The 27,547-nt window shown below is 47.5% G+C and overlaps 1 protein-coding gene, 1 long non-coding RNA gene and 3 other non-coding genes across 11 annotated transcripts; 1 reads left to right on the top strand and 4 right to left on the bottom strand.

Moving 5' to 3' along the window:
- Positions 1–14: 14 nt before the first annotated feature.
- LOC106844243 (uncharacterized) lies at positions 15–2,721 on the top strand. The gene is made up of 3 exons (XR_001401358.3): positions 15–667; positions 1,053–1,126; positions 2,399–2,721. It is a non-coding gene; the product is annotated as an uncharacterized lncRNA (long non-coding RNA).
- Positions 2,722–3,103: 382 nt separating this feature from the next.
- On the bottom strand, positions 3,104–3,177 carry TRNAT-AGU (transfer RNA threonine (anticodon AGU)). Its single transcript has one exon. It is a non-coding gene; the product is annotated as a tRNA-Thr (tRNA).
- Positions 3,178–3,497: 320 nt separating this feature from the next.
- Positions 3,498–3,579, bottom strand: TRNAS-AGA (transfer RNA serine (anticodon AGA)). The gene has a single exon. It is a non-coding gene; the product is annotated as a tRNA-Ser (tRNA).
- Positions 3,580–4,018: 439 nt separating this feature from the next.
- Positions 4,019–4,092, bottom strand: TRNAI-AAU (transfer RNA isoleucine (anticodon AAU)). Its single transcript has one exon. It is a non-coding gene; the product is annotated as a tRNA-Ile (tRNA).
- Positions 4,093–4,788: 696 nt separating this feature from the next.
- Positions 4,789–25,413, bottom strand: CTC1 (CST telomere replication complex component 1). Of its 7 annotated transcripts, XM_070482361.1 has the most exons (24): positions 25,261–25,413; positions 21,971–22,134; positions 17,545–17,782; positions 17,321–17,394; positions 17,183–17,210; positions 16,604–16,760; positions 12,749–12,909; positions 12,520–12,648; positions 11,706–11,938; positions 11,405–11,582; positions 11,105–11,305; positions 10,466–10,592; positions 9,734–9,848; positions 9,268–9,595; positions 9,090–9,179; positions 8,644–8,837; positions 7,496–7,584; positions 7,218–7,392; positions 6,835–6,912; positions 6,242–6,386; positions 6,088–6,152; positions 5,684–5,849; positions 5,452–5,578; positions 4,789–5,304 (listed from the first exon to the last, which is right to left on the bottom strand). In XM_070482361.1, the coding sequence occupies exons 1-24, from the start codon at positions 25,291–25,293 to the stop codon at positions 5,165–5,167; spliced, it is 3,435 nt and encodes a 1,144-aa protein (XP_070338462.1). In that variant the 5' UTR covers positions 25,294–25,413; the 3' UTR covers positions 4,789–5,164. The 7 variants fall into 7 exon arrangements, 3 of the variants coding, with proteins under 3 accessions (XP_070338462.1, XP_014717073.3, XP_070338463.1); XR_011493571.1 differs by having other exon boundaries at positions 5,684–5,745; positions 12,749–13,054; positions 17,183–17,394; XM_014861587.3 differs by having other exon boundaries at positions 12,749–13,054; positions 17,183–17,394.
- Positions 25,414–27,547: the final 2,134 nt, after the last annotated feature.

Raw genomic sequence — 27,547 nt, 5'->3', positions numbered from 1 at the left:
CAGGAAATAACGTCGGGGAAGTAGGAGGGAGTGGTCTCGGCCTCGCCCCCGCGCAGCCCTCCAGGACTGCTTTCAGCACCCGAGTTCCCGCTCCCTGTGGCCACTGTCTCCGCGCCGTTCCATAACCTGGGGTCTCGACTCTTCCCGCCTCCGCCCGCCGTCCTCGGACTCAGCCTCCCGGCGCAGAGAGCTTTGAAGACAAGCGGTGGAATTAGCTGGTCGGGGACAGTTAATAAGAAACCTCTAGGTGAACTCCAGTCCCTCTTTCTGTCCCTGCATCTGTCCATCCTCCTGGAGTGACGGGCAGGGCCAACCCCGGGCCAGACTCTTCGATAGCCCACGGTCTCTCTAGACCGCGTGGTAGTTCCCAGGCAAGGGAGCAATTCCTGAGGCCAAGAAGACTCACGGAGGAGGCATCACTGAGAGGAGTGGCTGGAGGGGTGGGGTAGGGGGACCGTCTTTCCAACCTGCCTGAGTGCTGCGATGCGCCAGGCAATGCGACCAGGGCCGTCCCTGACGCCTAAAACACCTGCCAGCGCTGGTCCCAGGACTTCCTGCCTTTAAGAACAGGTTACCCCTACCCTCTCGTCTAGCTTCTGCTCTCCAGTTACCTCCTAGGATGTCCGGGAAGGAGACCCTCTTACCTGCCGCCTAAGACCCCCAAAAGGTAAGGGGCTCTGAGGCAAGCGCCTGCACGAGTAAAGTCCAAGGCCAGTAGACCCGGCCCTGGGAACTTGCAGAGTCTCCTGGGCTGCTCTGTGAGCCTCTGCTTTTAACACTTGGCCATGCTCTCACGTTGGGGGCTGCCAAGGGTCCTGGCAGGACCTGGTGGGGTCAAGTTGCAGGCTCAGTACCTGCTCTGGGTGGTCTTCGGAGGGTTCTGATCTGCCTCGGCCCTCGACCCCTTGGCAGCATCTATGGGCTGAACCATCTTGTTCTGCACCCTGGCTGTGTGCTTTGTGGGGCCAGCCCCTTACTAACGCCCACCACACAGATACTTTGGTGAAGGGTACTTCAATGAAGGGTTTGGCCCTTCACTTTATCTTTCCCAGGTGTCCTGGCCGGACAGTGGGGGAGGGCAGCAGAGAACAGCCCATCCTTTCCTCTTAGCTCCCAAGCCTTTCAGGTGAGTGAAGAAGCACTCAGGGCTGATCTTCTGGCATCACCCTCCCCCTATCTTTTTCCATTTCCTCTCTCCCTTTTCTTGGGCCCCAGCTTTCTCCCAGGTCTCTAGGCACTTCTCTCTTACCTCGTCTCAGGCACTTAATCTGCACAGAGGTGGAGGCCTACATCCCTTATAGAACATGATGAAGGCTATAGTTCCTTTCCCTAGAAAAATCCTGACAATATCAGAGAATTCACAGGTACTCTGAAGCCCCATTCATGGACCCCACTTTTAGAATACAAGAACTAAGATGTAGACAACTGATCATGGTTTAAACTTTGGCACAAGTATTTTAACAGGAGTTAAAGCTTTACATGGAAAGATTGAATTCTAAGGTATACCTCTGGGCAGTCACAGTTGTTTGAAAGAGATTGAGTGGGAAAGAGTGAAAAGACACTTTTGGTGAATTTGTTTACAGTGGTAGCAACCCCCCTCCCCCTCAGCCCTTCCCTAAAACAGAATCCTGGCATCTTCCTGAGTTTCTTCTTCCCCTTTAGACTCCACATGCTGTAAGTTGCTGAGACCTATTTTTTTTTTTTCATACTAAACATGTCTTGAATTCATCCCCTCCTCTCCATCTCTCCTACAACCGCTGTGGTGCAAGTTTTTGACATTTCTTATAACCAAGCCCTGTCACACATACTCTCTGATCTCTTGTGTTATTCTTCTATGTAGCATTTATCTAGCATATTATATAATTTAATTTTAAAAATATTTTTGTTGTGCTTATTGTTCCCTGCTGTACTCCCAGGGCCTAGAACAATGGTTGTTACGTCGTAGTTGTTTAATAGAACATATGGCGAATTTCCCCATGGTCTTTGGCTCACCTCCTCCAGAAAGCCTCCTCTGACCACTCTCCACTCTCAGGCGGGATGAGATGCCATTTCTCTTCTCCGTGTTCACCCAGCACCCTAGCCCTGCCATCAGGGCATTGTGTTGTGATCTCATCTTCCTTCCTATGAGCTCTTTGAGAAAAGGTGCTGTGCCTTATTCATTTGGTTATGCACAGCGTGCAGCCGAGCGCTTGGCAGAAACCTGGTCCCAGTGGTGGTGCATCACTTATTTGACTTGTCACCTCAAGAGACCAATTCCTTCAAACCAACACTTTTGCTCAGACTTCTTACAGTGGTTTCCCTGCCAAAGGATAGAGTCTAGACCTTTCTGCCTATCTTCCAAGGAGGTTTAGGCCCTCCAACGGCCCGCTGACCCTACCTCTTGCCTCCTTCTCCACAGCATTTACTTCTACTCTCACCAGCCTGGCTTCAGTGCTCTGGAAATGTGCCCTGGCCTTCCACACCAGGCTCTCTGGAGACCCCACTGAGAATGTGCTCTCTTCTACTCCCACCCTATCGACACGGTCCCAGTGCTTCCCTACTCTCTAGCAGGATACCAGATGGCGCCAGGACAACCATATCTCCTGATAACTCCTAACCCTGACTGCCAGTTTGTGGAGACAAATGAAGATAACTATACATAAGGGGCCTGGTACAGGAACTGCACATAGAAGACACCCCCCATTCCTCAAATTTTTTAATAAAAAATATTAAAAATATAGTATATTATATGTACTTACATAATTTTGAGGCCCTAAACCAAAAGAAATACAGTGAAGAATCAAACAAAACAAATCGACTTAGGTTCTAGGGGATGTCCTGGGTAGGGGAAGATGCGAGGGCGGCGGAGTGGCCCCCAGGGCTGGCCCACAAGCACCAGAGGGGTGTGGCATAAGCTGGGGAGAGGAAGGTGTAGGCCTGCGCCGGATTTCCGCCCTGGTTGCAGGGCGAGCTTTTAGAGCGGCGGTCTCCTGGGACAGGCAGCTCAGCTCAGCAGGAAATCTGGAACCCTTGCGTTCTCTAGTATAAAAACAATTGATAAATCCATCGGAGGGTACAGATGCAGCGGCAAAACGTGAGGAGCAAATTCTTCAGTGTTGAATAAAGGCACCGCTGGGATTCGAACCCAGGATCTCCTGTTTACTAGACAGGCGCTTTAACCAACTAAGCCACGGCGCCGCAACTGCCAAGTTCTCTTTTGCGGCTGCACTTCAGGAATATACCACTCGGAGCCTGGCCACATCTTCATCAAAGTTCTAGAAAATTAATTTTGACACATCAGCCACGTTTGGCGTCAGACATCCATCCATGAGATTCCCCCAGAAGTTGAAGGAAATAAATCAAAAACCTCAACTGCAGCCAGAAGTGTATGGTGGGGAACTCCCCAGAATTTAAGATTCCTGAGAGGGGGGAATTTCAGGCTTGTGGACAGGATCGATCTTCTGTCTGACCTCGGGCAGAAATGGACATATTTCGCACGTCGGAGAAGAAAAAGTACACGTAGTCGGCAGGATTCGAACCTGCGCGGGGAGACCCCAATGGATTTCTAGTCCATCGCCTTAACCACTCGGCCACGACTACACCGCTGCTGGAGACTTCTCAACTTGAGCCTTTCTTAGATTCCTTGCCCGGAAAACACTTCATCCATTTGGGGATTTTGCCGTTCCAGGGCTAGGAGATCCGCCGGTGCGAACACCAGAGGACAGAATAGGAATCGGTCGCGGCCCCGGCCCCGGCCCACGCCCGCTCCGCCTTATCTGGGATCCTCATCCCGGATCTTCCACTTTCCGCCTCCAGCAACACGCTCCCAAAAAGGAGAAGACGCAGCAGTCACCAAAGAACATTCCCTCCGCCCTAGCCCAGGGAGCTCCCTTCCACGTATTGGAATGCGCTAGCGATTCAGGTGTTGAGAAGTGGGTCCGGTGTGCGATCAGAAGGTAACTGGCGCCGGAGAGAACCTTCCGAGTAATAGTGGGTGTGGAGGGGGAAAGGAAGGAAAAGAAAAAGAAAAAAACACCTCTGGCCCGTACGGGGATCGAACCCGCGACCTTGGCGTTATTAGCACCACGCTCTAACCAACTGAGCTAACCGGCCAACTTGGTAGGCGGGTTATTCCGAATCTTTACATATGTATCACTAAAGTATAGGCAAGACCCTCTCTCTCAGAACAAACCAGGACACCCAAAACCTCTCAAATATAAACTGAAAATGGTTCCTAATGGACAGGAAGGAATGTCCTCTGAACAGCTTCGAGAGGTGTGGCTAGGCTTTCTCTCTCCATCTAGCTAGCAGGTCCCAGGAAAGAAATGGGAGAACACCAGCCAAATGCCTGAGCGCCCCAAATAATTGCTGCCGCAACCCCTAATTCTGTGGGTTCTGAATTAGGAATCCTGCTGGTCTCATGGTGTTGATCAAGGATCTGCCTTAGGCCTGGCCCATGGGAAACCCACAGCACTGACCCCCTGACTGGGCTCCCACAGTACAGGTTCCTCACATGCCCCTCCTAATGCTTGGTGCTTCCCTGCCCCCATACCCATCCTGTACTTCCCAACAACTCTAGGACTGACTTCTTTTGGGCCCAACCTTGCTGACTGAGACCATCATCAAGATGTTGTCTACCCTGCCTGCCACTCCCCAGCTGACCAACCCCCTTTAGGGCCTGACTTTAGTGTCATTTCCTCTGCTGAACCAGAAGCTGTTCTCCAAACCAGTTTTGGCACTGGTGGTAAACCGTGGGCAGGGTGCCAGGAGATCAGGGGGCCTGGGACCCTAGAGATAAGTACAAGTGAGAAACATCACCAGAGCTTTATTACAGACCAAGGGGCCTAGCACAAGCACCCCCACAAGGGGCAAGTCTTTTGTTCCTCTGGCCCCTGCCACAAAGGCAGAATCTAGATTCTCAGGACCACCTGTGAGTACAGGTGCCTTGACCCCAACCAGAGAGGGAATATCAATGGCACCATGATTTGCCTGTTTCCACAATTTCCCCAAGGCACCAGAATATGGAGAAATTATAATAGGGTAGTAGTTTGTGAATCCAGGGATCTGGCGTCCTGGTTCAATCACAGATACGGTTAGGGCTACGACAAGGGGGAAGAGCTGGAGCCCAGGCTTCAAGGTTTCCAGCAGGGCAGGGAGACCTTTCAGGTCCTTGTTGTACTTCAGGTTAGCAAGAGGAAACAAAGGCCTCCACGGAGCTGGGGTGCTCAGGCTCCTGGATAGAGAGGCATGACAGTCGGATCCTGGGATTCACACGAGTCAGGAAAGGGAGCTCCCCACACTGGAATCGCTGTAGCTGAGGAGGTTCTGAGATGGGAAGAGAGGAAAACACATGTCCTATGCGTGTGGTTTTTAGTCCCATCCGCCATTCCCCTTTCCAACTCCAAAAATCCCCTATCAATCCCTCATGTTCCTGGGTCCCATCGATCTACAGTCCTACCCCTCTATTCTCACCTAATGGGATGATCTTGGAGGGTTTCCTCTCAAGCTCAAAAGAAAGCACAATAGGGCGGAGGACAGAGGGGCTGGTACAAAGTGTCCGGAGGAAGAGGGTCAAGGGCTCATCAATCTTGGCTGAGGACTTGAAAGGGAAACTCAGGATTAATCAGAACTCAAACTCCTCAATCCTCTACCAACCCCCCAGGAATCTGGGTATCTGAGCCCCCACCTCCTAGCCACATCTCACCTCAAGGTGGGCTCCAGGCCCTGTAAATTGCAAAGCCACTCTCCCTGGTCCTTGGACAAACTCTAGGAGAGAGGTCCACTCACTAGGACACAGCCCTAGTGCTGCTGCCACTTGATGATTCCTACAGGCAACCACAGCTTCGGCAGTCCCATCCTCCACCAGGAAGCTGGGTGGGGGGATGAGGGGAGAGGAAACAAACTCTCACAGCAAACCCAGGTGGCCAGTCACCTGGATCCAATATGCCTCCCTCCCCATCTTTTCCAGTCTTTAGCTCACTTTCATTTATTCATTCAAAAATATTTATTTAGCAATTCCCACAGCCAGGAATTATGCTAACACAGGGATAGCAAAGTCATGTAATAAGGAAGTAAATGATGCGATGGGCACCTGCCTTGTGCTCTCACCTGATACTGGCCTGGCTTATAGATGTCTGAGCGGAGCAAGTGGGGCCCTGACGAGTACACCGTCCCTGGGATGAAGAAAGTGCTTGGGAAAATCCTCAGTCCCATCACACCCCTCTGGCACCCTGTACCCAGCTCAGCCTGTCCCCTCCCATACCTGGGGGCAGAGGCTGGTACAATGAGCACACACCCAGAAGAGCTGAAGGCTGAAGACAGAAACGATATGGCAAGAAGCAGTGGCCCGGAATGGGGCCTGGCCACCCTGAAGAAGTTCAGCCAGGTAGATGTGGGGCAGGGGAGCACTAAAGAGAAAGAAGGGGGTGGTAGTCAACAAATAGCCAAAGGGACTCTGAAAGCAGGGTGTGTGTCTGGAAGGACTCAGCAGGCACAGGGATGGGGACAGTAGTGCCTGCTGTGCTCTCCTGGAAGACCCCCAGCCCCCATTTTGATTCTTGATCTCTGATCATCATCGATTATTTCTCAGGCTTGAACAACCAAGATGTCGTTCAAGCCAAGAAAGGTATTTATATTTTAGACTGAAAAGCCTTTAAGACCCTAGAACACTAAATCTTTCAGGTAAAATGATAGGCATTGGACGTTTTTTATTCGGAGTAGAAGAAATCCTTCTGACAACACATTTTGCTAGGATTGGAGAAGACTGTAGTTATGGGAAAAACTCTAGAGGCAGAACAAGTGTGGGATGCAGATGCAGGGCCGTGAAGTTTGGGGATCAGGGCCTGGGGCACTGACCTGATTGTGGTATCCGGGGGAAAACTCAGGACCTGCACATAAGTAGATGACCGGAAACAACAATAAACATTGTGGGATCTGCAAGTGGAGGAAGAGTGATGATGAGAAAGAAGTCACTTTGAGGCAGGAGCTGGGACCGTATCACAGGCCTGACCACTTGCCTTGAGGGACGCGTGCTGATGCTGGCTCTATCAAAGCAGAGGGAAGAATAAGGGGAGGACTGGTCTGGAACATCTCATGAGAGTAGAGGGCATAAATGCCAGAGTAACATATAGACCGTAGCATCAAAGAGGTGTCGTTGCAGTGTAGTTAGGTAGGGGTGAGCATTTAAGAGACCTGCATCAGCAGGGAGAGGAGGCAAGGCCAGCTACATAGATCTTTACCTGGAAACCCGTTTCTCTAGCTGGTTAAAATAGACTCGGGCTCCCGGAAGAAGTCCTAGTGGGGGAGGCAAGTGTGGGTCTTCGATATATATGTCCAAGTGAGGGGGGAATTCATAGCCAGCAGTCTCCAGAGCCACGGTTAGCTTCACACACCCTCTCACTGCCCCAGTGCTCCCTACAGAAGGAAAGGGGAGGGGTCAGTAGTATCTGACTATCTGTCAGGACCACAAGGTCCCACCACTCCATTCCATACCTTCCCCCAAAGGAGGTGTCATTACCAGGCTTCGTCCAGAGAAGGGCCGAAAGTGGCTCACACGGTGTGCGTGACAAAATCTCAGCTGAGAAAGACACCAAGGAATCGGTGAAGCTGGAGGGTCAGAGAAATACAGTGAGAAGGGAGGCATAAGAAAGCAGAGAATGGAGAGAGTCAGATCCAAAGATAGAAAAAAGAGCTAAAGTATCTGCTAGAATATCATTTACAAGGTCCTGGAAAACTTTGCACTGTGTCAAATCACATGCTAAAAGTAACAGGGCTTATGGGAAAAACAGGGTTGTGGCAGACCAGTCAAAACGTATACCCCTCTGTAACCAGAGGCTTTGCCAAGTACACCAGCATTTACACTCCACTTACATTTACACCTAGAATCTCAGTCAGTCCATCATTTGCGGATTTATATGATGGGGCCCACGCCCCCTCCTTCAAATCATAGCTCCTCAAAACATTCACTTCTAATAGAGACCAGTTTCATAAAAATTACACATACAATGCAGTAGGGTTTTTGTCTGGTCTGTTTTTCTTTTACAGGGGGGAATACCTCTACGGCTTCTTCAGCCACCCCAAAAAGCTTACGTGAGGAAAGTATAGTTGTTCCTGAAGCTATAAGCCAGCCACTTCTTGCACTGAAGGCCCTTCTGTATAGATTTTCAACTTTTGTCCTTATATATTTTCTTTTTTTTTTTTTTTGCTTTTTCTCCCCAAATTCCCCCAGTACATAGTTGTATATTTTAGTTGTGGGTCTTCCTAGTTGTGGCATGTGGGACACCACCTCAGCATGGCCTGACGAGCAGTGCCATGTCCGCGCCCAAGATCCGAACTGGCAAAACCCTGGGCCGCCGAAGCAAGCGCAAGAACTTAACCACTCGGCCACAGGGCCAGCCCTTTTATGTTCCTTATATTTCCTTTTATTGCTAAGGCTTTTCCTGAATTGTGAGAAATGCTGCCCATGATCATATCAAAACAGTAACATGCTGGGAGAAAACTGGGGACGAAATGCAACTTCCATCTTACACTGACATTGTTCCTCTAGGTGCTAAATCATGTTAAAGAAACACATGCTGTAACAGAGAACAAATTATTCACCCACCCCAAGCATGGCAGAGGAAAAGAGAGCAGCCAAATTGGCTGGAGAAGCTGGTGGACATTTACTTGGCACTGAATAGGTCGGTCAGCGAGGATTCAGGCAGCGCCTTGTTGATGTCCAGCACACCTGGGATGTCCTGGGAGCTTGCAAGTTCCACGGTCCACTCATCCTGAACAGTGAGGCAGGAGGCATAGCCTGCCAACTCCAGAGGACGCTGCGATATGCAGGATGAACCTCCCTCCTCAAACAACATTGGCGTCTGCCAGAAAATGGGAAGACAACTGTCTCTAATCGTGTCCAGATCCAGAGGGAGGTTCGTAAAATACTATGACCCAATTTTGTTTTATCTCTGAAGCCTGGTGAAGGAAGTAGTCTAGACACAGACAGGCCTTCTATTTGATCTAGATCCACCCTTCTAGGAGACCTGAAAATGACCAGACACTGGAACTTCCTCTCCAGACCCCGTGCCAAAAAACGTCTTTTGGGGAAGGGTATGAAGTGGGCCACTCACGGGAGGGCCAGAAGCCACGAGTCGGTACACTTGCCCTGGGTGCAAGAACTCAAACCAGCGAACTGAGGAGCCAAGGAAGATGAGGAGAACCTGTGAGGAGGGAGAGCAGGGTCCTGGGGATTCAGACAGGAGCCAGGGGCACAGGAGGTCAGATCCTAGGTCTGCAGTTCCAGTTTACCTTCTGATCTTTGTTCTCATTTCCCTTGGGCTCAAATGAGCCCCATCCAGTCCCCTCCTTCCTCTGGGTGCCCCCAAGCCAGTTCCCTGATACATGGAAACTGAGGGTGGGCTTGGGCACTTCCAGACTGGCACCCGGGGGGACAAAAAAGTTCCTCTTCATCAGTGCCTCCTTGTGGGACAACAAGAATAGCCGGCTCTGTTCCACGTGGGGACCCCCTGGGAGGGTAGGCACTGTCTTAGGAGGTGTTGAGGAGGTGGCTGAGTGAAGGAAGGGTCTGGGTACAGGCAGGATCAGGGCATCGGCCAGAAAGAACTGGACATAGACTCTGAGAGGAGAGAAAAGGAATAGGTTTCTTAGTGGTGCAGGCATTGGGTGTTGTGGGCCCCAGCATTCCAGCACCTGCATCAGGCCCTTCCCCTCCCCTCAGAGACTGCAAGCACAGCCACTACCCCACAGAGCTAACCTGGCCTGCTGCTTCTGGATGAAGCCTGCCATGCTCAGTTCCTTCCAGGAAGGGAAGGAGCTTCTGACATTCCTCTCTACAACCAACTGGAACCTCTCTACCCGCACCAGGCAGCCTAGAGGAAGAAAGTTTTCTGTTTTGGCAAGAGGAGAGAACTGTGGGACATGCAGTGAAGCAGACCACACTGCAGGTCTCACTGCCCAACCCAGGCCTGAGCTGCTCCGCTAACACAGTGTGAAGGTCCAGACCTGACCCCCACCTTAGAGGGATGCTACCTCCAAGGGAGAAATCGTTCCGTCTGCATGTCCCACCCCTGGCCTCCTATGCTGGAAGGCTTCAATTCTACTTTGTCACAAATCTCTTAAACACCTGTTCTTAGATCTAAGAACCTCTTAGATCTTAGATCCTCTCCAGGGTTTCCTTGTCTAAAAATTTCAATAACCCCAAATAAGACCATTATTCTTCCAAAGGAAGAATGTAGGAAATGTGAGTTGTCATCCTGTCAGGAGCTATGGAGGGAGAAATGAATGTTGGGAATTGCAGTTCTGGCTAGGGAATCCCTTGCTCCTTTTCTCTACCTGCCAACACTGGTCTCCTAAACTCCCAAAACTTGTTGATCAACACATGCCACTTCAGCATCTCTAGCAAATCCCAGCAGAAGCTTCCTCCCAAGCCCCCTGTTCTGAAACCTCTACCCCACCACCATCTTCCCTCCACATCTGAACTCCAAACCTATGAGCTGGGGGTCAGCGAGGGGTTGTGAGTGCTTGGCCAGAAGGAGGCAGGGGAGGGAACCACTTTGGTCTCGAAGTTGCAGACAACCTTTACGAGATGAAGCCACCAGAACCCCAAGTAAAACCTGCAAGGAGATGAAGCCGACTGGTATTTACTAAACAAACTCTGAGTGTCTACCATGTGTCAGGCACTGTGTTAAATGTTAGACTACAAAGTGAATAAAAAAAGACACGGTCTCTGACCTCAAAAAACTTATATTCAAGTGGGGAAGACAAATGTGGGGGAAAAAAAAACATGCATTCACAAATTTAGGAGCAGGAGAGAAAGTGTACAAACCAAGGTCAGAGGCAGGAGATCATGCAGGACCTCAGAGGACGTAATAAAGAGTTAGGGTTTTATTTTATATGCATTGGGAGAAACAAGGATTTAACGCAAGAGAATTTTGTAATCCAAGTTATACTTTATCCCACCTCTTTTTAGTTGCTGCAGGGACAATGAATTAGAGGGAGCCAAGAAGAGATGGAACAATCTAGTTAAAAGGCTAGTGCAGTCAAGATGACAAGAAATGACTATGGTAGTGGTAGCAAGGATGGCACAAAGAGGAAGTCCCCTGGTCCCTGCTGGAGCCCCACTTACCGGGGCTGGGTGGAAGGCAGAGGGCAGCAGACAGAGCCAGGACCAGGCCAGGCGCTGATTAAGCTGGCAACTGGGCAAGTGAGAAGCCTCTGGGAGGGGTAGAAGGGTCTTAGGGTCAAAGGAGGCCCAGGCCCTGCGCTGCCCTTCCTCTTTCAGGGTGGTCAGAGTAGGGAAGCAGCAGGGAGTCTGCAGTCGAGCATACTGTCAGAGAGAAGAGAAATTAGATTGTGCATCCCATGCGCTCCAGGTGTCCCCCAGTGCATTAGCTCTGCCACCCATCTTTCCCCCACACCCTCAAACCTGCTGGAGTGGACAGTGATGTGGCTCTTCAAGGATCTCATTGTGTGAATTCCGACTGGGGCAGCAAGATGGAGCCAGAACATCCAAGGTAGGAGTCAAGAGTTGTAGCCCTAGGCTGGGGTTCCCAGGAGAGGAACACTGCAGGAACTGGTGGTGTCTGAGCACATGGGGACACAGCCTGGGCCAGAAAGAAGCTGAGTCACTCCCCCAAAGACCCTGACTCTTCCACAACCCTGCTTCTCTTACAGAGGAAATGTCTTACTCCCACCGCCTCCCCAGCCCAGACCCTCATCTTCCTCACTTGCGGGCCAAGTCCTCCAGGGCCTTGGTAGCCCACAGGTAGACTGGAAGTCCTAACTGATGTTCCCATACCAGCTGCTCATACAGGGAGGCCCCCTGGGCTTGGTGGGAAGACTGAGTCTCAGGCTTCTGACGAGAAAAGCCCCGAAGGAGAACAGCACCACGGAGGCAGGGGGCTAGCACTGGCCTTCTTGTCCCTCCTCCCACAGACTGGAGGAGGTGAACATCCTGGAGCTGGGGGAAAGCAGAAAAAGTGAAAAAGCAGAGGTGAAGCCCTCAACTCAATGAGCCCAGGTAGAGTTAACTGCAGTTCTCCACTGCCTGGGTTCCAGGAGAAATACAATTTCTCCTTTACAGGTTATTTCCTTCCAGCCTCCACGTTTCACTTTCCATCACAACCCACTCCCCCTTCAGTAAGCCTTCATCTCCCAGAAGCTCCACTCAGTCTTCTGTGAGCCAGGGGGCTCCTGGCTGGTGAGGCTTTGGCTACTCACTAGGCTGTCTGAGATCATCCTGGCCCTACACCTGCCCTTCAGCTCCAGCATCTCCTCCTCCAGTTAGAAGGCCCTCCTGTGAAGGAGATGCTCTGGCTCCAACCCCTCTTCCCCGTGCCCCAGACTCTACTCCCTTCTCATCTGAGCTCTCGTCCATATCATTCTTAACAAAAGCACCCCCTAGTCTCACACACACACTTATTATTTTTAGATTTTTGCTGAAGACATTTCTACCCTGCTGCAAAAAAAGACCAGCCCATAAAGGTAAGAGAAGCTGCTGAGAGGGCCTCTTTTTGTCACCAGTCTTGAACCCTCACATACCTCCAGACTGACTCCTGGTCGCACCACCTGCCTAAGGCCATGGAATTGCTGGTAGGCGAAGCAGAGCCCCAGCTGCCCATCCAGCTCATAGAGGCCAGCAGACTGATTCAGCACGCCAGTGACCGTTCCCTGCAAAGAAGCCAAAGGTCCAGTTGATCCCTATTTCCTTCCTCTTTGGAGAGCCCCACTTGCTGCCCCTCGAGTTCTAGGATCTCTCCCTTATGCTCACCGTGTATGATAAGAGTCTGGAGTCCCGGACAAGACCTTTTTGATCCTTCTTGTCTTGGGAGTTGCTGGGCCTGGGGAGTGGCTTGGGGTCACTCTTGGAGCGGTCAGCCTCTAAGAGGGGTCCATCCAGCTCCAGCTCCAGTTCCAGCTCTCGCACACACTCTGGTTTCAGTGGCAAGAGATGGGAGGAGGGACTGGTCGTCCAAACATAGTAACGATGACCACGGATCTTGGATACTCGCAGCTCTGTCAGTACATAGGCCCTACTAGGCCAAAGGGCTCGGTGCCACACCAGCTGGGCAGGGACCTGGCTTGTGCAGAGGCAGGCAACATGGTACATGAGACACTTCCCACGATGCTGCCCCTCTGCCAGAGTCCCTTTCCATCATTCGATTTCAAAGACCTGCTCCTCATAAGCCTTTCTTTGCCTCTTCCTCTTCCCTGTTTGCCAATTAAATCTTAAGTCATCAAAATTTCAGGATCTCTCCCCTCTCATAGGAGCTGCCAAATATTTCCTAATCCCTCCCACAAGATACAATCCATCCCTAAAACTTCCTCCAAAATACATAAATATCCCATTCAGAAAATTATGCCTTTTTTTCCTCCTACCCCACCCCATACTATACAAACAACTTTCATTTATTTAATCTATATGTACTAGCTATATGTATCCATATATCCATGTATCCAATATTGGGATAGATGTTAAGGGAAATATAATAGACTGTTCTCTCTTATCCAACATATTTCAAACCACTGGGGAACACAGACACAAACCCAAGTAATAATATGGAGCCATGTATGATCAAGTGGCAAAAACAATACACATTCGATAAGGCTTCAGAGAAAGAAAGAGAAGGTCAGGATGGGTTGGAATGATCAGGAAGGCCTAGTGAAAGAAGTGAAACTTGAACAGGGTCTTGAAGGACAGCTCTGGTTTGGTGACGTGGAGAGGAGAGGGAAGGATGATTCAAGTAGGTGGCAACAACATAGACTTGTTCAGAACTCAGAATGAGCATAGCAGTGAAAACACTGGCCAGGATGGAGAAGGAATGTTATTGGGAGTTGCAGAAGACAAGACAGGAGAGCTAAGATGAGGGGAAAAAACCCAGAAATGACATGCTGACGACTTTATTTTATAGGAAAATGAGAAATATCCAAGGGGGGAAATAAAAATAAACATCTGACAACAGGGTATCATACGGACTGGAGAAGGGTGGCTGTCAAAGAAATTTAAGCACAAGGAAAAAAGTTTCCCGTGTTGTTCGTAAATATAACAATCTTCTAGGGCATGTTCCTCCCACAGGCATAACAGAGCACTGCTGCCATTCTCAGGAGCTTCAAAACACACTGTGACTGAACATAATTGAACTGCACAGTCCTCCGTGCTCAACTTCGCAGACTTCCATTTCTAGTCTAAAACCAGCTGAGTATCAGCAATGAGACGCTGCACGTGACCACTCATCAGAAGGGATTACTGAGACCCCACTTTAGCTTACTACTTGTGCAAAAAAAGTAGTTAATAATAGTTTCACTGAACAAACAAGTATATGAATGAATACTGGTGTTTCCGCTCTCCCCTGACCACCCCCTCATGCTCATCAGACTTCCTCTAACCTCTCACTAGGACCTCCCAATATCACAGCCCCTTCTTCCTTCAGACATTGAGGTCCTTCCCTTCCTCAGATCCCAAATGCTGGGATCTGAATGCCAATCCCCTGAATCCTGTCCTTTTTACCCAACTTCACCCTTCAGTCTACCAATACTGTATCACCACAGCTCTGTTTCCTCAACCCCTTTTCTAAGACAAAAACCCTACCTGAAGCAGACAGACCCAGGCCACCCCAGTACCAAACACTGATGCTGACCCCCTCCAGCTCGGCCCCTGTCACTGCTTAGCAATCTCTTATCTCCAACTATCTAGCACAGCAATTACCCGGAACCTTTCCTCCTCTTTTCAGAGCCCAATCCTTCATTTTGAAGAGATGATCTCATTCCTCTATCATAGAAGAGATTCACTGGAGTCATCTCAAGCAACAGTATGTCTCCAATGCCTCTTCAGCAGCCTATAAACATACCAAGACCACTCCTCCCCTGACCTCCCAGGCTTATTCCAAAGCCCACCTCTGCACCCACACAGTGCCTCGTGCATGTGCATGTATCTACCACAGTACTTATGATCCTTAACAGTAATAGCTGACTGACTTCTCTGGCTGAGAGCTTCCAGAGGACAATTCTCTTATTCAATTTTGTGCCTCTGAACTGACCCAAGTGCCTAGCATACAGCACATGCTCAGTAAAGGTCAAATCTTGGTAGAGGTGATTCTCCAGTCCTGAATATCCTCCCTTCTCTTCTAGTGATTCAAATTCCATCCATCCTTCAAGACCCAGACCTAAGAAACTCCCTTGTAAGGCTCCCCTCCACATAATAAACTCTAGCTGACCTGCTACAGCAGTTACAAACTGTTTTCTATTATTCTATGTTTTATAAATAAGTACCATATAGAACCTACAATAAGATTATAAACTACCCAAAGGGCTTACCCTACTTTAGTGACCCTGCAGAAATTCAAGTGCATTTCAGAGATCTCTCCCTTGACATATAATACAAGAGTGAGCCAACCCCACTCTGTAGAGAATTTTTAATTGGTCTCTAGGAGACTTAAAACATTCTAATGGAAAGAAAATACACAAGCTCCTCTTTAACCCAGGAAGAAAAAACACGATCAGAAATTTGGGCAGCTTCTAAGCATTTTTAATTCCTTTACACTCTAATCACTGTTATTCAAGCTCATGTTTCACAAAGACACAGGAAAGAATTCTTAGAGTGCCAATAAATTTCATAGTTTCCTTTTCTTTTTTTTTGAGGAAGATTACCCCTGAGCTAACTGCTGCCAATCCTCCTCTTTTTGCCGAGGAAGGCTGGCCCTGAGCTAACATCCATGCCCATCTTTCTCTCTCTCTTTTTTTTTTTAAATATGTGGGACACCTACCACAGCATGGTGTGCCAAGCGGTGCCATGTCCACACCCGGGATCCAAACCAGCAAACCCCGGGCCACCAAGAAGCAGAACGTGCGAACTTAACCGCTGCGTCACCGGGCGGGCCCTAGTTTCCTTTTCTGATATGCAGTTAGAGAACCTTTCCATCCTTTAATTGTTTTGAATGCTTTTGAAACATTATTCAGATAACTGTGTAAGTCACATAACAACCAGTGTAAAAACTAATGATTTTTAAAATCATACCAGTTGATGTAAAAAGAATCAACAGTAAGTACCAAGTTTTTTAAAAAGTGTATGTATTCAATGTTTCAATGGTGTTAAGATAGTTTTCTTGGTCATCCTTCTAATGGAAGGGTAAAACAAGTGATTCGGGCAGTTTTTCAAAATGTGACACAAAAAAGTCGTCTACTCAAGTAACTGTACAGCAGAAAAGTCTATTCCCCACCTCCTGTACGTAGGAAAGACGTTACCTGGAATCTTCCCTCAGCAGCACTGTTCCAGAAAACAACTCTCCCCAGCTGTCCTTTCCTATATGGTTCCAATGTGATCTTTCCTATTAAGAGTTCTAACACTGGGGCCAGCCCCGGAGCCGAGTGGTTGAGTTCACCCCCTCTGTTTTGGCGGCCCTGGGTTTCGCTGGTTCGGCTCCTGGGCGTGGACATGGCACCGCTCATCAGGCCATGCTGAGGCGGCGTCCCACATGCCACAACTAGAAGAATACACAACTAAAAATACACAACTATGTACCCAGGGCTTTGGGGAGAAAAAGGAAAAAGAAAATCTTAAAAGAAAAAAAAAAAGAGTTCTAACACCCATTCCACACCTCCACACCCCCGAATTGACCCTAATCCTCACCTGTACGATGACAGACACATGGCTGCCAGCTTGGCCACCAGCTGGGGATGATCCTCCAAGAGTCAGGATGAAGTAAGCTTTCTTTTGACTTTTCACCAGAGCACTCAATCGAATGAGCTTCCCAGCCAGGTTTTTTGGTCCAACTCTGAGCTTGCTTCTAAAAAAGGTAGAAAGAGGAGAGGAAGAAGACTTTTTTTTAATTTGAAGATCTAACTAGCTATATTAAGCAATTCATGAATTAGGCAGCATCCCATCCACTAAGTAAAGAGATACTCAGAAGTCATTTTTCCCTACAAATGCCTTTCCTCACACTATAAAGAATAATCTAGCTGTGATGTAAAATTTCCGTAGCCCAAAGCCATTATTCTAAACACCCCCTTTCAACTCTTCTTGCCCTCAGATAAGGCACATTTCCCTTGAAGACTCCTGCTCTTAACATTCTGAGAGGCCCTATCGTTGCCTTGAGTTGGAACATTCCATCTATATTACTCTTGATAGCTTTCTTTCCCTCCTTTCACTGACCTGCCATCATCCTACCAGTTTCAAAGTGCTCCCTCCTCCCCCCGAGGGAAGAATTACCTGTGCCTGAGCAGGCAGGAAGCAGTTTCTGGGTAGAGAACAGGGATAGGGGTGAGAGGACCAGGACTGATGGTCAAGGGAAACACTGGCACGGGGACACCCCAGAGCTCCAAATGCCCTTCCCCTGAGGAACTCCACCTGGCAGGAGGGAGGTAACTCCAACTGGGGAACAGAAAGAGATGGCCCAACCAAGAAAGGTCCAGATCTATGAGCTAGAAAAGACCAAAGGCAAGGGTTAAAACCAGGACTCTAGCATCCAATCCACCCCTCCACCTTTGTTCCCTCAGAGGCTTGAGTGCCTTGCTCTCTAGACACCATTCTTGTTAGGAGCTGAGGCATCTGACCTCCCTCTTCCTACTCACCTCACAGCCCAGAATACCAGTGTTATCTCTCACATAGAGGTTTCCATTCCTGCACTCTTGTTCCAAGTCCCCTGGTAGGTCTGTTAGTGTCCCTACAAGTATCAGCCGTTCCCGGGGCAGGGGGACCCCACTTGGTCCAGCCTCTTGGGCCCAAGCCTGGTATGCAGTACTGCTCCAGGACAGGTGGCTGCAGCACGGGAGACGTTGGCGGGTCCTGAGGTCCTGTACTGAGGCAAAGCTGCAGAGTGAAGGGAGCAGAGGTCCTACAAAGCTGCATCCAAGCCTAGGACATTACCCTCAACCCTGACAAATCCCCCAAGATCCCAAGGAAAGGTCAATGGGGAACATGGACTAAGAGAGGAGTTTGATTGACTGATTGAAGGGGAAAAAGCTGGGGTAAGAGCCTAAGAAAATGAGGACAGAGTCTGGGTAGTACCCAGGGAAGGTAAGAAGAAAGTCTGTGCTGAATGATATCTTGAATAAGATAGTGTCACAGGGAGGACCCAGAGAAAAGAAGTAGGAATGCAGGAGCGGCCTGAGGAGATGAGCGTGTGGGGAGAACATTTTACAGATAACACTCAGCCTCCCTAACAGCATGTCAGCTCTTAGCTCCACAGAGAACTCCAATGGGGCCACTTAGGCATCTGCCCCAGCCACGTTTCCTTCCTCATCTGGAATATCACAGAACTAGAGACTGGCTGGGAAGCTGAGGCTGAGTTGGGAGCTGATATCAAGAGTTCCCAAATCTCCAGAGATATCTGAGATCAGTTATTCTTAAGCAAAGTGTTGCAACACTGCTGAGTCACTGTCAACTGTGAGGTGTATCACAGATAAAGCGGTACAAATAATAGTTAAATGATCAAAGTTGTGGTACATTCACATTTTCGTAACACCATTATTCTGCTCACTTGCATTCCCATGATTTTTTCAGTGGAAAAGAAACAGAATAAGGTAACAAAACATCACAATTTATCGTCCTTGTTGTACTCATGAACATAATCCACCTGTGAGAACTACAGACCGGGAATGCTGTTCTAGGTGGCCCACTCTCCTTCCACATCTGCTTCATCCTTTCCCAGCGACTTCGGAGCAGATAAAAGGCAAAGACAGAAACAAACATGTGTTGAGCCGCTGCCATGCACATACTATGTTGGGTCTGTTCACACTCAATCTGGCATTGAATCTTCACCCAAAAACCCCGTAAACACCACCAATGAGGAAACTTAGAGAGGTTCAGATACACAGTGGCATGGGTGGCAAAGCCAGGTGTGCCTCATTCAAAAGTCCATGTTCTTTCTCTGTGTTTTTCTATTTCTCTAAAGGCCCAGGAAAAAGCAACCAGAGAGATCTGTTCCTTGACCCTAGGCACCCTAAGAACAGAAAACAGTTAGGGTAGGGGTCCCCTCTCCCAGATCTTTCAGGGTCTGGGGCAGGAAACTGAAGGTGATAACCTCAAACCCTTTGCATTTGTCATTGCTCTCCACCTTTCAAGGCTTACTTACCACAGTGCCTGGCACACGGTAGGCACTCAACGAAGAAGAATGGGAAAATGGATGAATAAACTATTTCTATTAAATAATCTGTATTTTATCCTCATCCATCATGCTTTATTTCACTTCTACATATTATGCCATCTATGTTATATTTATCTTGAAGAATAAAAACAAATTTTACTTTTTTATTTTTTTTTTTATTTTTTTGAGGAAGATTAGCCCTGAGCTAACATCTGCCACCAATCCTCCTCTTTTTGCTGAGGAAGACTGGCCCTGAGTTAACATCGTGCCCATCTTCCTCTACTTTCTATGTGGGACGCCTGCCACAGCATGGCTTGCCAAGTGATGCACAGGTCTGCACCCGGGATCCAAACTGGCAAATCCTGGGTCGCCGAAGCAAAACGTGCAGACTTAACTGCTGTGCCACCGGGCCGGCCCCACAAGAAACTTTAAAAAGGTTCCACGTTTTCTAAAAATTGCTGACTTACAACTTTTCAATTATTCTAGTAATACCAGAATTTTGAGAGATTTGGATCTTCCTTTCTTTAATTAGATTGTGATCACTGAGGCCACTAGGCACACTCTCAGCTCATTGGTGGGAGATGCTAACCCCACTGCAGTAGAGGTTCAAGGAAGTCACTACTCCTTTGACTACCACTATTCCACAGGTAACTCTCCTGTCCTAGGGCTTTTCCCACGTTAGCAGGACAATTTACAAATGAGATTTCATTCTAAGTTTAAATGAACAATCTATTTAACCTCTACAGTTATGGCCATGGACAAGAATTGTAGGAAAAGAAAGGCAAAACAGGGGCTGGCCTGGTGGTACAGCAGTTAAGTTCACATATTCCAATTCTTGGCAGCCTGGGGTTCACCGGTTCGGATCCCGGGTGCAGACATGGCACCCCACGGCAAGCCATGCTGTGGTAGGCATCCCACATGTAAAGTAGAGGAAGATGGGCATGGATGTTAGCTCAGGGCCAGCCTTCCTCAGCAAAAAGAGGGGGATTGGCAGCAGTTAGCTCAGGGCTAATCTTCCTCAAACAAACTAACAAAAAAAAAGAAAGGCAAAACAGAGTCTAATGGTGTAAAATGAGAAGAGTTACATAAGAGGAAAAGGAAAAAGCCTCCAGGTAAGAGTGTCCTCAGAAATTACTTTGGAATTAAAATAAAATATCATTTAATGCCTACCAAATAGGCAAAAAAAAAAATTTTTACCAAGGTAAAAGCAGATATGGAAAAGGTTCAGGATACAGATGTGTGCTGTATGCGTGTCAATCGGTGCAACTCCATTGGAGAGCAATGTGAAACGGCTAGTGAGGCTGAGACCCGACGAGCCTACACTTCCCTTCGGGACAGTGGTTACTTCTGGAGAAGGGGAGGGAGGAACTGGATCAGGGTAGAGCACTCAGGAGACTTCACTAAATCTGTAATGTTTTGCTTCCCGTAAAGAAGAACTGAAGCAAATATGGCAAAACATTAAGGTTTTTAAAAGTCGAGCAGCAAGTAGCTAGCGAAACACTATGTTAACAAACACACTATTGAGTTCAGCTGACTGTCCTTCACAGGCAAGACTTTCTCAACGAAGGAGGCAGTGTACTGATTCACATTCCGGATGACCAACATCTTTAGTTACCATTGGTTTAGAACAAAGTCCATGAGTGAAAAAAACTACACAGAATTTTGAAAATGATGTTTTGGATAACACAGAGTACAATTAAGCTGTCTTTTCACTAAAGATCTGTTGTTGTTACTGACTGAAACAGATTGCCAGGCTGAGTGAAGTGTTTCCCAAACTGCCATAAGCAGACTAAGGGAGTGCCAGGGAAAAAGTATCCTGTGCTCAAGTAAGTTTGGGAAATGACAAATTATACAAAGCTAAACAGATTTCTACCTTTTTTATTTTTCAAAGGCTAAGTAAACAATGATATGCATACTCACATAATAACACAGAGCAGTTATGGTATGATTTATATAGTCTAAAGGTATGCAAAACTCTACTGTATATTGCTTAGGGGTAGGTGCATGTGCAGTAAAAATTTGAAGATATTCATAGGAATAATGCTCCTCATTCAACACAGTGGTTACTTCTATGAGGAGGTAATAGGTTTCTTTTTGTAGGACTTTTCAGAGCCTTTAATGGGTTAATGAACCTCATGACTCTGCTAAAGAAGGTTATCATATCCAATCTCTCTCAAACTTATTTGGCCATGGAACCCTTTCCTTGTACTTTATTAACATTGCCTAGGACAATTTGGGAAATGATGGTGTAGATAAAACAAAAACAAAAACAAACCACCTTCAGAAGATCTTAAATTTATGTTTTTTTTTAGAGATTGGCACCTGAGCTAACAACTGTTGCCAATCTTCTTTTTTTTTTTTCTTTATTTCTTCTCCCCAAAGCCCCCCAGTACATAGTCGTATATTCCAGCTGTGAGTGCCTCTGGTTGTGCTATGTGGGACGACACCCCAGCAGGGCCTGACGAGTGGTGCCACGTCCACACCCGGCATCCAAACCGGCGAAACCCCGGTCCGCTGAAGCAGAACGTGCGCACTAACCCCTCGGCCACAGGGCCGGCCCCTCACATCTTCTTAAGCATAACTATCTGCACTTGGTAAAAGCATAGGCCTCTGTATCCTAGTTTCCTAATCGACAAAATAAAATATCAGCCTCTGTATTTTCTTTTCTTTCTATCTTCTCCTCTTCCTCTCTTTGCTTCTAAATTTGACTTAGGCCAATTTAGGAGAATTACAGGAAAAGGTAGGCAGCTTGATGGAGAATGGGAAGTTTGGCAGAAGGGGTCGTGTTTAGAACACCTTTTCCTCCCCTCAGCAAGTTTCCCCTCCCTCTTCTCATTTCCCCTTTTATTAACTATAGGTTCTTCCTCTTCAACCCCAAGTTTACCTCCCCCCTGAACTCTCCGTCTCCTTACCTGTAGCTGAGGGGCAGCGTAAAACCCTGGCTCCTTCCCTGGGACAACCAGATAGTCTTCACACAGTCAATTACCAAGTGAGTCAACTGGACATCAGGCCCCTTGCCAGGTGGACACAGGGTCTCTTGGATGAAGGCCTGCGCAGCCTCAAGCCAGGCTTGCTCCTGAGGAAAGTGAATCTAGTTAAACATCTTCCTGATCATCCTGCCCACCAGGGAAATTTGGGGAAGGATAGACAAAAAAAAAAATCAAGAGGGTATGTATGTGGAGATGAAAAGTGAAGGAGTTTAGAACTTAAAGAAACTTTTGGGGCTGGCCCGGTAGCATAGGGGTTAAGTTCACGTGCTCTGCTTTGGTGGCCCAGGGTTTGCAGGTTCGGATCCCAAGCATGAACCTACACATCGCTCATCAAGCCATGCTGTGGTGGCATCCCATACACAAAGTAGAGGAAGACTGGCACAGATGTTAGCTCAGCGCCAATCTTCTTCACACAAAAAAAACAACCTTTCAGAAACTTTAGAAGTCTTAGTCCAGCCACACAATCAACTTAGACAACTGGTCATCCAGCTTTGGTCTTGCCTTTCTCTAACCTGTACCAATCCTTAAGCACTCACCTGGAATACATAGTCACACATTGCTAATGACAGGATAGTTCTGAAAAATGCATTGTTAGGCATTTTCGTCACTGTGCAAACATCATAGAGTGTACATACACAAACTTGGACAGTATAGCCTACTACATACCTAGGCTCTACGGTACTAATCTCATGGGACCATTGTTGTATACGCGGTCCATCACTGACTGAAACGCATGACTGTATTCCTCTGTGAACCCGCCTCTGACTATCCTGCTTTGACTATCCCAGGTAGAATGCTGCTCCTTCCCTGGAGCTCCCACAGCTCCCTGCACATATCTCTATTAAGAGTAATGATTACCACATATAGTGACTTCCCATTTATATGGGGTATGGGTCCAAAGCCAGCAAGTTGAAGAACAAGATTAGTCAAAATCACCCTTGAAAAAATCCTTTAAATTACTTTTAAGAATAAGACATAGTACTGTATAGTAACATGCACGTGAAAATGTAAATGTGCTTAATAATGGACAGTACATATAAAGGATATAGGCACAATATAATTTTTAATCATTCCCTTTTTTTTAACTCAAGTGTATACATTTCAGTTCCCATAAGCTAAATACATATATGATACAATCTAATTGGATTTGTTTCCCGTTCCGTCTTTTCAGCTAAGATGTGGGCTGCCTAAGGAGGACAGGAACCATCTCTATATACTTGCCACAGATTCTGGACACAGAGTTGCCTCTCTATGTAGATAACTCTAGGAAAGAGACCAGCTTGGCCTACTTCCGGTGTAAGGCAGCTTTATTTTAAAACTCCAACAGAGTTCGACAATACTTAGGGGTAGGACCTTTATCCTTCTGATCCCCAGTGATAATTCTAAACCATTACAGCTCTATCCCTGTTCCTCCACTGCTCCTCTATTAGCCTACTACTCAATCCTCCACATTCAGTTAATCTTCAGCAGCTTGAAAACAGGCTGATAAACCAGTCTTCAGGTCCAGATGACTTCAGTGTCCTGGTAGAAAGCCCTACCACTGACCTCCACCTTCGCCCCACCTCAGCCAAACAAACTCATTCATGGTCAGAGTTGTCAAAACCGGACCAGGTCATCATTCAGAACTGCCCACCAACATAATCAAAGCCCAGACTCCCACGCTTTTTGTCTTCCTCTCTCAGTCTCCTTTCTTTAGCTCCTATTCCTCTGAGAGCCTGTCCATTGCTTGGCACATTGAATACTGCGGTTTCTTACAGTGGAACCACTACTTCAAAATCACCAAAGTTTTATTAAAAATGCAGGTGAGGGGTTGGCCCAGCAGCGTAGTGGTTAAGTTCACACACTCCACTTCACCGGCCTGAGGTTCCAGGGTTCAGATGCCAGGTACAGATCTACACACTGCTCATCAACCCATGTTGTGGCGGCCTCCTACATACAAAATAGAGGAATACGGGCACAGAAGTTAGCTCAGGGACAATCTTCCTCAAGCAAAAAATAAAAATGCAGGTGATTTTTAGGTGAGCTCATCTACTGAATCAGAATTCTGGGGCAGGGCCAGAGTCTGTAATTTAAATAAGCTCCCCAAATTAATACGGATGTAGGCTGAAGTTTGAGAACACTATACACTTTCCTCTCGATAACCTCATCCACTGGACAGCTTTAATAGCTATCAGCAGATGCTGATTGTTCCTAAAGCTCTACTTTACCTGAGATCTCTCTCCTGACCTCTAGTTATATCCATCATTCTACCAGTTTCTCCACCTGGCCAACCAACAGGCACTACGCCCATCCAGCACTGAACTTTTCACAAAACCCACCCCTCTTCCAAGTTCACTAACTTAGCAAATAGCATTCTCAAACAAATAGTTCTACCCAGAAATGTGGATGTCCTCTTTAACTTTAACTCCTTCCTTTCCCTGCAGAAGAACCCAAGTTCTTTAGATTGTATCTCCTTCATACTTTTTTTACTCTGTCTTCACCTCTGGAACCTGAACACTGCTGCCATGGTAGGGCATCATCTCTCACTACATTTCAGCCACAGCCTTCTAACTGGTACTCTCTAGTCCACTCTCTACACTGCTACCTCAGGAAACGAAAACTCAAATCTCATCCAATCACTCTTCTGCTGCAAACTCTTCAATAACTCCCAATTAGTCTCAGGTTAAAGTCGCTGCTAAGTTAAGACTTACAAGACCGTCAGCTCTGACCCCTCCACCCCCACCCAAGTGAACTGACGGAGTTTTTCAAAGACACCTGCTCTATCTCGCCTTCGAACATGTTCTCGCCTACGCCTTGAACCTTTTTCAGCGCGTTTTTTGCCTTGCTAACTCCTACACGCACTTCGGGTCTCAGAAGCTGTTCCCGATTATCAGTTACCCCTTTCCCCAATAGCTGCGTCAGGGGTCTCCCCCAGGACCCCACAGCCCTACAGTTCGCCATTAGTCTGCTCCTGGCTTCCCGCTGGGCCTGAAGCCTAGAGAGGGGACGGAGACGTGTTTACGGCTCACAGCAGGCGCCGCAGAAATGAAGGAATAAATATATTCGCAGAACCAGTGAGACCGGTAGGACGAACAGCCTCACAGACCCCCCTCGCCCAGGCGCGGCCAGCGAAGTCAGGGAGGCAAAGAGGCAAGGTGCAGGCAACAGGAGAAGAGAGAAAAATCCGCGACAGACAAGAAAAAAACGGACGTGGGAGGGAGAACAGCACTCACACAGCTAGGAGCCTGCGAACTACTCGCCGCCATGGTGCGCTCCAGGTTCCGCTCCAGCGAGCCGCGGGAACCGCGCGAACCGCGACGGAGGGCTCACCGGAGGGACGCTCGCTGACGTCATCGGTGGGCGCGTCTCTGGCTCCTCCCACCCGGCATGCTTAGCACCTCTGTGCTCCACTGCGGCCTCTGCCCCTCTTTCCGGAGCCGCTGTCTCTCTTCCGCAGTGACATCCTGTCTGACTTGCGTGCGACAGAGTGAGGGAGCTCAGGAGCTCATCCCAGCCAGCCTGGTTGTTAACTCCCTAAGCATCTTTCGATCTCTCTGATCTTGCTAAGCAGAGAGTAGTGTTTCCTCTTTAGTGCACCCGGAGTACATCATTCATACTTGTGTTATGGCCTTAACTCATTGCTGTAATTGTTGAACTGTTTCCCCGACTTGACTCTGAGTACCCGGAAGCCATACCCTATTTTTATTCTATTTATCTTTGCATTCCGGTATCTAGAACTGTGCTTCTTGCTAAATAAGAACTTGATAAATATTTATGGGTCAACTAGTGAAGCCTCTGCTCTCCCTAATTCAGTCAACCAGCCAATCATTCCACAGCTTAGTAAGATGAGAAGAGAACAGAGTTCATGCAGCTATGTGCCAGGCTATGCACTGTTCTGGCTCTGGGGATGTGGCAGCAAACAAACCAGATACAAATCCCTGCTCTCATAGAGTTTACCTTCTAGGAGGAGGAAACTGACAGTAAAAAAAAAAAAAAAAGGTAAAATGTGTAGAACGTTAGGAAAAGGTGCTATGGAAAGAGAAATAGGGAATGCAGAGGGTAGTGTGTCCCTTTTATACAGAGAAGACCTTACTGAAAAGGTGACTTTATAGTAAAAAATTGAAAGAGATGAAGGACTCAAATGATGGAGATCAAAGAAAAAGAATGGGTAGAGAAACAACAAGCACAAAGGCCCTGTGGTGGAAAGAAATGCAACGAAGTCAGTGAGGCTGGAGAGAAGGAGAAGAGATTAAAAAAGTAAAGTGAAAGAGGGGCATTTAAAGCCATTGTACACTTATAGCAGCTTCAAATTGTTTTTGAAGCAAGATAGAATAAACATTGATTATAATGACAAACACATGGCAAGCAACAGGATATTGGAGTATATGAGGAAGCCATTTGGTGTAAAACTGATTCAGCCTATCAGTTTTTTTTTCCAAAAGGGCCTGCCGTGGCCACTTAGCATGCATTGTATATCTGCTTTAAGCATTTGATATATCCCAAAGACAAGAACAAATGGCCTTAAGGTAAAGATGCAACTTCCCCCACTTTGGCATTTCCTTAAGGATAATCATCCCTCCGTAGGCTAGGAATTGATTGCTGCACTCATCCCGTGACCACCCAGCTCCAGACAACTGACAGACTACCTGCTGTGTCCACTGAGACAGCAGACCTACTACCTGCTCTGTCCATCAATCGCTGTGCTAACAAAGCAATCTAGTGACTGTTTTAAAAAGCACATTTCAATCATATGTGATACATGCTCTTTGATGATATAGAACCACTCTGTACACCTCCACTTCTTTGGTGCCCTTCCTTCCTCGGGGAAGGAAGGACCTGGGATAAACTAGTCCTCAGATCTGGCTCATAGTAAACTCACCCCAATTCTCATTTATAGATTGGTTATGGATTATGTTTGTCGACAATAATATAGTAAGTATAAACATTGTAGACAATAAGAATGCTCTAATCATTTAACAGGAAAATAAAGACTTTAATTCTACAAATTATGTATCCTTTAATTCACCTTTATGTTTATACAAGTTCTCTATTCCTTATTGCATGAACTAGTTATGCACTGCAGTGCCAAGTTCTTTATAAAGTGAATCTTTCTTTGCAGTTATTTCCCATTATTACATCAGAGATGTGTTCCTTTCCTTTCTAGCAAAACAACAATAATGAATCTCCCAGAAGAAGCTGAAACCTCTGTCTCACTCCACTTCAGCCACACTGGCCCCTTTGTTAGAATACCTGTCAAAGCCTACTCAAAGTCCCAAACCTAATCATTCATTTTGCTCTTGGTATTTTCTCAACTCTGCAAGACTCTCTCTATTTATCAAATCCATGAAGATGTGCCCTATATCCTGGGATTTACTTTTGATAGTTCATAGGAGGAAGTGTTGAGTTTAGGCTACAGTGATCAGAGAAAGTTGTTCTGGATCCATCACCATCATCACCCTTGGTGTTATTTAAATGTCAGGTTAGGAGCTTAATCTGGCGGCAGCATACAGGAACAAATGA

This window comes from Equus asinus, chromosome 13 (assembly GCF_041296235.1).
Source record: "Equus asinus isolate D_3611 breed Donkey chromosome 13, EquAss-T2T_v2, whole genome shotgun sequence".
Taxonomy (NCBI): Eukaryota; Metazoa; Chordata; class Mammalia; order Perissodactyla; family Equidae; genus Equus; species Equus asinus.
Note: the sequence above shows the minus strand (reverse complement) of the source record. Positions and strands in the feature narration are given on the sequence as shown.